Source organism: Dysidea avara, chromosome 8, assembly GCF_963678975.1.
Source record: "Dysidea avara chromosome 8, odDysAvar1.4, whole genome shotgun sequence".
NCBI lineage: Eukaryota > Metazoa > Porifera > Demospongiae > Dictyoceratida > Dysideidae > Dysidea > Dysidea avara.
The window spans coordinates 7,817,942-7,827,696 of NC_089279.1; the positions used below are offsets into that span (position 1 = coordinate 7,817,942).

The 9,755-nt window shown below is 38.3% G+C and overlaps 1 protein-coding gene across 1 annotated transcript; it reads right to left on the reverse strand.

Annotated features, from left to right (window-relative positions):
- Positions 1–2,722: 2,722 nt before the first annotated feature.
- On the reverse strand, positions 2,723–9,754 carry LOC136262755 (tyrosine-protein kinase transmembrane receptor Ror2-like). The gene is made up of 10 exons (XM_066057149.1): positions 9,539–9,754; positions 7,930–8,286; positions 7,392–7,856; positions 7,130–7,333; positions 7,016–7,061; positions 6,524–6,927; positions 6,074–6,313; positions 4,916–5,296; positions 4,798–4,842; positions 2,723–4,257 (listed from the first exon to the last, which is right to left on the reverse strand). Exons 1-10 carry the CDS (start codon positions 9,657–9,659, stop codon positions 2,927–2,929), a joined length of 3,594 nt encoding a protein of 1,197 aa, XP_065913221.1. The 5' UTR covers positions 9,660–9,754; the 3' UTR covers positions 2,723–2,926.
- Position 9,755: the final 1 nt, after the last annotated feature.

Sequence of the window (9,755 nt, forward strand, 5' to 3'; positions counted from 1 at the left end):
TACAATGTAACCTGAAGTCACAAACCTGCAGGCAATATTCATATACCATTATTTCAGGCTATCAATTAACAAATTTATGTGCACAAATTTTTTTTTTGTTCTTTCACTGGTGAACAGCAGCACCCATCTCAAAATAGAAGTAATATGCAACTCTCATTTATATTCAATAGTTAATGTACTAGCTTGTAAATTTAGAATTTAATATTTAATAACACAGCTCTAATGGCACTCCCATCCTCTCCACAACTCACTAACAAATTAATTAAGGTCCAAAAGATAAGCTCACATACAAACCTACTGTGTAGACCCACAAAGAACCTATTATATGAGTAACGGCACTTCACTACAGGAACAGTGCTCCATCTTTAAAAGTTAAAACCCAGCTTCAGATCATTACACTAGACACATCACCTGGCTAACACACACATCAGGCTGGCTAGACAAAGCACAGCAAATGATCCTGACAACATAACAAGTAGCCTATGGCTCTATTTTTACCATCAGTTAGTAGCACTGTGAAGCCTTTTAAATGCCAGAACTGTTTATGAGGCTTTAAAATATTGCCCTACATTTTTAGTACAGACGATTAACACACAGACGTGTTTAATAGATGAAAACATACTTGTTCCAGTACAAAACTATTGGGACTGGACACAAGTTTAGTGTTTTTGGTGAGGGCTCAGGTGAACGTGATCCAGTATTTTAATTATACTGCATACATTTTAGGCAATACTGCTGTTAAGCACAAATAGTTTGACGAATCGGCTGATCAAGCATTTTGACAAGAAAAAAATTTGATGATTTTTTCATCACTGTATTGAAGAATACACAAAAGGCAAAAGTTATTACAATGGAAATCATCAATGTTGTCAATTCCCATTGAACTTTTGTACTATACAGTACCTTAACAGAGCGGTGCCCTAAGTTCATCCATGAAGAAAAAAACAAAATGTTGTGAATGTTTCTGCTAACAATTACTCCCCCACAAATCTTCTCCAAAATAGCACTTAGTTTATAGCACAGGGCTTATAGAATCTACCTATGTAGGCTCTGGTAGGTATGCTGTGTGTTATATTAGAAAAAAAGTCATATAAACAGTTTAGGCATGAGGCTATTATGCTCCAAAAATTGAGCATTATGTTTTCTAACAGTGCTCAAAAACTTACCTATTATGCTTTTGAGAATTGCCACTATAATTGGCCAGTTTATTGCTGTATCAGACCATTTTCATAGATGTTTAAGCTTTAAATAGTCTTGAATTCTTTAGCTGGTTGCTGTTTTAGAGTATAATTTCGCCGGTTTCAATATGACTGCTTTATTAGAGTAATAATATTCGGTGACTGTTCTATTAGAGTATCCGGCTCGATCTTTTTAAACAGAATTGTACAATTTGCTGATTTTCCTACTGTTAAAGCTTTGTAATCACCCCAAAATGCTAGCATAATTCCTGATTCCCACACATACCTATTATTCCCAAAATTATGCTGGCATAATCACCGCATCCCTAAAACAGTTGAAAAGGTATAGAGCTATACATATGTATTATTAATACATGATCACAGATCATGCCAGGAGATTTGTTTTTGGCTTTCAACAGACTTTAGTTCTGTTACCCTTATAAAGACAAAACTCACTTCTTAATGTTCTACAAGATGCCATTGTACAACACATGGACTAGCTTCCCTAATAGTACAATCATGCACTTCTTTATATGCATGAGCTAAAATGGCGATCGATTAAAGCACTCCATGATACAGCCTCACTTGAAGGACCCTCCAAATAACACACTGAACACACTTAACCTCTCTGTACACTTTATAGTTGTAACATGTCTGCCTGATGTGTCCACCATCAGCCCTCCTGCTTCAGATGGATGTATCAGACAGATGTGTGTATATCAGGAAGACCACGAGTGCCCGTGTTACAACTATTATGTAACACTTCTATTGCAAGCTAATAGCCTGCCAGGTGAATAATCAATCACCCATGCCAATACAAGTGAAACCACTTGATTCATTTTATATACATGCCTGAATGATTTGATTGTAGCTAGGCAACAGGTAACATTGCAGCTACATTTGTTATAATAAATGGACAAGTCCTAAAGATATCATGGAAAAGTTGAGCTTTTGCAAATCGCGGGGAATTTACAAGTGTTTTAATGCTATCAAGTTGTTTAAAGACTAATTACAACATAGAGTTAACTAATACTAAAGACCTAAAGGGGTAAGCTTCATTGTACAACTCATGTTATCTGTAATGTAGGTATGGTCCCTATTCAAAAATATGCCGAAAAGTTTGTGTATGCATAATAAGACTACTTCTCATCTTCAAGTACTGTTTCCCTACTTCTAGCTATAGATGACAAGGATACTGAAATGCCTCCATCTGAGTGCTTCTTGTGGCCAAACTTGAACTCATGATAATAGTCATGTGAGCATTAATGTATTCCCATAATCTATTTCAGTCTGAGCTTTTATAAAACAAATTGGGCAGTATCGCTGCCTCGTGAGTAAGAGGGCAACCACAGGGTAATATCAGATATGTATACGCAAAAATTCCTTTGATCTGCCCACGCAGTGTTACATTTTCTGATGTAAATTGCAGTACACACCTCTACTAGTACAATGTCACCTCTGAGGCAACCTTCTCAAAATCAGTTTGCCTCACACTATATCCACTACAGACACGTTCACCATCACCCATTAATTGTCAACCACAGTTCACACAATGAATTATTATATTTCTATCAGCTCTTGTTTACACAGCGACCATGTCATACACAGTACACTCATATAGATTATATTATTGTACAAAGTACAGAAAACAAAAGCTCTCTTTGTATAAGAAAATAATATAATTTATTAGCATTTATAAGTTTCTCATAGTATTTGATAGAGCTAGATTGAACGATAAAGTGAGTCATTTAGTCTGCAATGTCTTCCTCTGTTCCTGACATGTTACATTCGTCGAATACTGATAATTCTAGGTCAACATCTTTGTCTTGGATACTTGGGAGGCTGACGGAATCTTCTATATCATCTCGTAGACTTCCCTGTGATTCAAGAGCTGTACTTGTGCTACAGTGTGTCGGTCTCCAAGTGTTCAACTCATCTACAAGTTCGCTGAAAGTTGGTCTCTGATGTGATTCCATCTGCCAGCAGCTGCGCATTATTTCATAGATGGTACTTGGACAATCGTCAGGTTGTGACAGCGTGTGGCCTCGCCGTACTTCGTTCATCACTTGGTCATTCATCTTGCCATAGTAGGGCTGCATTGCAAATGAAAAAACTTCCCACATTACTACTCCAAATGACCACACGTCTCCTTCAGATGAAAATCGGCCATAAATGAATGCTTCCGGTGCCATCCATCTTACAGGTAAAGCTTGTTCCCCTCTCTGCTTATAGTAATCAGAATGGTATAAGGTCTGGCTCATACCAAAATCCCCAATCTTTACAACATGTCCGGTAGCAACTAGACAATTCCTGGTAGCTAGATCACGATGGACATGATTCAGTGACGCAAAGTACTCCATCCCCAGAGCAATTTGATGACAGATGCTTACTAGTTGTTGAACGTTCAACCGAGGAGGATTATTAGATAGACTGGACTCAGTTCTAGATCGTGATGTGCTATCCAGCGGGTTCATGATGCGTTGCTGTGTACTACTAGCACTGCCTCGAAGGTACTCGTTTAGATCACCCAAGTCCATGTACTCAAACACTAAACAGTAGAAGCCCTCAGACATACAGATCCCATGTAGCTTGATAATATTGTTGTGGTCAAACTGGCAGGCTAGTTTTGCTTCGTGAAGGAAATTCTTCATACCCTCTGCAGAGCTACCTTCCCGGAGAGTCTTGATAGCAGCCATTGTGAATTCCTCTCCTTCAATAATCTTCTCCACTTTGCCCTGGTAGACGAGGCCAAAATTACCGGATCCTAGGTCACGGATGTAGTGTATTTGTGTCTTTGAGATTGGACGCAAACTCTTGTCAGCAAAAGCACTGGTGCTCTCGAATGAACTCTTGGAATAATCTGGGTTACTGACATACTTGAATTTCATTGTAGCAAAGACTGGGTTCTCCAGAGGATTAGGGATTGGTTTGATTAGTGAAGTGCGATTTGGCTCAGCACCACAGTAGCAACAGCAACAATAGCCAATAATTATTCCAGCAATTGTGAGGACACTGACCAGACAGACGGCAGCCGCAACAAAAATGGATAGAGCCAAAGGAGCTTGCTTGTCATCACCACCTAGAGACACCAGTCAAGACATGTATAAAAACAATGAGAGACACGGCAGCTGCTATCCTGTGGTATCTCAATTTACCGTATAGACGTATAGAGGGAAATTTTTGAGGGATGAAACTTTCGTGAAACGGTACAAAATACAATTTTCATGTTTTTAAATTCATGAAAGTCTAGAAAGCAGGTAACAGCTATGTGTATAAACTGAAACATTTTACGATTATATTTTCATGAAGCTATCATCACTCGCAAAATCTGCAAAAGTATTGTCCCTGAAAATTTCTGGCTTTACGGTACACAAAAATAACCTGTACAAGTTGCCAACAATGTGACTAGAAACCATTACATGTTAACCCCAAACCACAAAACAAGCCACAAGGTACCAAAAAAACTGCAGTAAAACCTTACAATGTGTGTGTGTGTGTGTGTGTGTGTGTGTGTGTGTGTGTGTGTGTGTGTGTGTGTGTGTGTGTGTGTGTGTGTGTGTGTGTGTGTGTGTGTGTGTGTGTGTGTGTGTGTGTGTGTGTGTGTGTGTGTGTGACTTACTGTTTGTTGCCTCTGGTTCTACATTATTTGTTGGAAGTATGAGTTCTACAGAGGAAAGAAGTGGGTCAAAAGAGATGACACACTCAAACAAATACGCACTACAATATACACCACATACCTGCTGTAATACAATTTTCCTCTGGTAGGCCAGAGCAGTTTTTTGGTAGCTGATGAACAAGCGAGGACATATCACAATCATGTGGCATGGGACAAGATCCCTCATCATTGGTAACTTCTTTTATCCTCTCACAGTAAGCTTTACACAATGGACGAGCAGAGTGCATCTGATTTATTGACGTGCTTTCAACACAGTTAGGAAATGCAAGGTGACAGGCAATGTTCTTCCAGATATCATAGCAAGCGGTGGTAGTGCTGTCTGGGGTACATTCATCTAATGCATCCAATTGTTGTTGCCGTCCATTATTCCCAATAAAGACACTGGTAGATCTGCTATAACCTTGTACATTTCTACACTCATCTGGCACTGGTTCACATGATGCTAGAAACAAGATGGAACTTGGTAAAAGGTAACAGTTAAAAAAGAAAACATCAACAATGCAAATTGTGGGCCAACATAGTAACAGATGAAGCCCAACCAGCCTATATTACAGTGTTGTATTTGCTGATACCTTATCATATCAAGAGGAATTTCAGATCATTCACCACATGAAGGAATTGGATACTACTAGTGTAAAATTATCCTAACATTATTTAGACTTTCACTAATCTAATATCTATTCACTATTCCACAAGTGGGGTTACTAAAACACTTTCTATTGAACACTTATAGTATGTTCACGTTGAGCTGAATCCTGAAAAACAGCTAAAAGTTACAAGTGGATTTTTTCTCAACAGAGTTAACATTTCAGCCAACCAGATGATTATTGGTAACAGCAAAGGTGTCAACAACAGACACGTACAGTTTGGCTCCATTACAAGTTCAGGAAAGGACTGTAATGGACACTATACTTGTATGGTTTCCCCATAGGAAATGTATTCTGAAATTTTTGATTGGCCGTAAATATTATGTCAAACATTTGAACAAAAACATTTTGAAATATTTTTAGTGGGTCAAGCAGTACTACAAATAAGCCAAATTTCAAGATCGTGTGTAATAGCATTCATGAGTTATTAAATGTTTTTGAGGATTCAGCTCAACGTGAACATACTATAGTCATAACTCTGATGGCATAAAGGCACATTTGTGATAGCAACACCATTCTGTTTATCTGTAAGTGGAATTACTTCAAAGGGATTTAGTTTATAGCATACTTACGACATTGTGGTATATCGCAGTATTCCCATCTGACTGGAGCATTGTCGGTAAGGTTAACGTAACACCATGGTCTCTTGCCAGCTCCGCCAGGATTGCGACATGATGCTGTAGCATTCCATAACTCTGGGAATATAAAAAGGTGATAAAAATCTTGTTGGCTCCAAGATCTACAAGGACGTCCTGATGCCGTAACACTGATGGGACCAGTGTAGTTTTGTCCTTTCCCAACCAAACATGAACCTAAAATGAACAAACAATGTATCTCCAGTGTGGGGATTAACACTTGTGATTTAACATGTCACCAAGGTTACAGTTACTGCTAATGGACATCAATTATCACAAATAGCCACCTAAGTTGTCAAAAAATCACAGGATGGAAAACAACTATTTACTAACGGTTTTGTGGATTAATAAACAATGCTACAGTCTAGCTAATGCTTGTGCTCTCACCATCTGTAAAATTTTCTTCATCTTTCTGGGATGTTAAGAGAATGCATTCTGGTCCATCACCAGCTTCTGTATCAACCAGGTTGAAACAATTTCCAGAAGCATCAGAGCCTGGTGGTAGTTGGCTCTGTATAGTTTGCAATGTCCTGCCTCCACATTGCATGGCCTCCATACAACTCTGACGACAAATACTTCTTCGCATGCCCTCTGAAGGACAATGTGGAAATAAAGAGTGACAAATGAATTCCCTCATTAAGCTTTGGCAGCTTTCATTGCTATCTACTATTTCAGCAAAAATAACTGATGCTCGTTCCTCAAGATCACTAATGTTTGAAGTAATATTAACAAAAATGCCCCGTGGAATGTATGGACTGCAGACCCCATTAAATTCTGTATATGGCTCACATCTAGAGTACAAATAATAATAATAAATGATAATACAATTAATCAATCACTGTTTGTGACAACATAAATAGTAACTACTCTCTCACAAACCTTGACTCTGGTATTGGTGGATCAGAAATAACTTCAGGCTCTTCAACTACAAAAAAACAATAACAAAAAACAATGATTTTGAAATTTCCATTTTGGAAACACAAAGCAACTTACCACGGTAGCTTACAAATGCAGAATGACGACTGGCTCTATGTGGAGCATTCACATGTACACTTGAAGCAATGCAGGTGAATGCTAAAGGATCGTCTAGACTCCGTAACACTTGAACTAATGGCTCTGGTTCACCGGTAGCTACACAATGGTTATCACCAGCTGGTACAACCTGTCCATTATGAGGATAAGATATGCTCAGCATACCTACAATGAAACATAACACAATGGTTCTGTCGTGTCTACACAATAAATTTTAACTGACTTTTGCTGCCAAAGTAGTGGAGATATGATCCATAGAAGTCTGTGCCCAAGACAGTCTCAGTCTTATTCTCAACAGTTTTGTTTACTTTTATTTGATACTTGTAGAACACACTGTTGGACACATTAATGTTCAAGAAGGTTCTGTTCTTGTAACAATCAGCAGTCGGTATTTCAAAGGTGCTTTGCACTTTGGTAGCATTATCAACAAAAGATTGATTCCAGATGTGACTATAATCTTTGTGTAATTCACTGTCGTGTTTCCACGTCAAAACTTGTAGATCCCATTTGTATCTGTCTCTACAGAAATCCCGCTCTTCATTTCGTTGTGTCCTTTCCCAGCTAATCAAAACACTATCATTGACCAACTCAACAGAAATGTTTAGCATAAGACGGAAATCACGTTTTGGTGTATTTGGACCAGCCTTTGGAGGGGGGTCAGACGGTCTGGTGCCACTGGAAATTTTTGCTATAGTATACAATAGTATACAATAGGTATACTTTATAATAAATACCACAACAGATACATGTGTATCACTTACGTTGAAACAACCTCATCTTCCTCTGATCAAAAGCTGATTGATCTCCATTGACTAGTACACAAGAGTACAGCCCCTCATAGAATTTGCTAAATCTATCAATGGTAAGTGATGACTCTACTCGCCCTTCTTCACCAATGTTTGATTGGATTATGTAATGATAATCGAAGGACCAATACTCGTGAATAGGCGCTGGCTTTAGACAACCGGATTCGTTCTTATAACGATACCAGATTATCTTTCCGTGAGGAAAGGCGTAACCACTGCAATATAACAACACGCTACGTCCTTCCACTGCCTCTATTTCAGTCCCATTCTTACTTGAAGTCCCATTATAAACTTTCAACTCAACAAATCCATCTAGTCAAAGAACAGTTAGTTGCCTTTAACACAATTCTTAGATAGTCTCGCATAGCCAGACCACTACTTTTTCTTGTTTATGATGGGAAAAGTAGGGAAAGAAGGTGCCTAGCCTTTCAGTGTAAAGTACTGATAGTCCTCAAGTGGGTAATGATTCTATAGAACATGTTATTGTAAACAGCTTGCATCGCTTGTTAACAGGCATATGAAGTTAGGACTTCACCAATCAACACTCACTGAAAATTGGTGAAAGTCTGAACAGGGTTTCTATTGTCATTGTATCAGACTCTACTTTTTCCCATCCACACAAAAATAAGCAGTATAAATAGTACTGGAAACCAGTTACTAGTGGAGTACCTCAAGGGTCCGTTCTGGGACTATTTCCAATCCAACTGACATCCAACTTTTACAAAAAGATATCAATTCACTCTATTATTGGTCTACAAAATGGTTACTGAATTTTGGTATATCTAAATGCATGTACGCAGGTGCCATTTGGACAATTACTCTTACTTTGTGAATAACCAACCTAGCTTTACCCGTTTATCATGAGAAAGATTAGGAATGCTAGTGGATGGTGAGTTGAAGTTTCACCAACATACTGTGTTTGTTGTAGCCAAGGCAAATCGTCTACTGGCTATTGTTAATAAGTCATTTGTTAATTTAGATACTGTCATGCTTCCAGATCCCTTACTATACAAGTTCCTGGTCCGACCAGTACTGGAGTATGCCAAGTTATGTTAGAAAAGGTACAAAGATGTGCCATTCACATGGTCTCAAGTTTAAGGAATTTACCTTATAAGGAGTGGTTAAGGGCTCTTGGTTTGCCATCTCTTTGCTATCGTTGTAAGAGACGTGATTTAGTTTATCAATTTTTTATGGTTTAATTTGTCAACCCCTCAATTTTTCTCTCACCTGCATTAACTGATATCACCCGGGGTCACAACTATAAGATTTTCAAGCCTCACACCGGCTGTAGTTCAAGATCACGTTTCTTCAGCAATCGAGTCATTGATGACTGGAACAATTTACCATATACTGTTATTAATGCTCCAACAATCAGATGAACATTGGAAACAATTGATTTATATACTATTGATTTATAATTTGTAGCAAATTGATTATTTTTTTCACTGTAATTTTTTTTGTATGTGATCAGGTTTCATGGGCTGTGCCTTTAACCTGTAATTACTAATACTAACGGTCTGGCTACGCGAGACTAAATTCTTAGCGGTACGTTGTCAATACTTACCAGATACTAATTTTGGTTTGGCTTCCGGACTGGTCTGCAAGCAGGTATCCAAGGCTATCACAGAACTGAAACACCATAGTATCGGTAGTAACGCTGTCAGCATCAAGTGTACACGATTCATTTCACACTTGTGATTGATACTTGCCTATGATGATAAACACAACTCGAGGTGTCACATTTAATACCGGTACTCGCTAACCACACCTACGTAACCTTA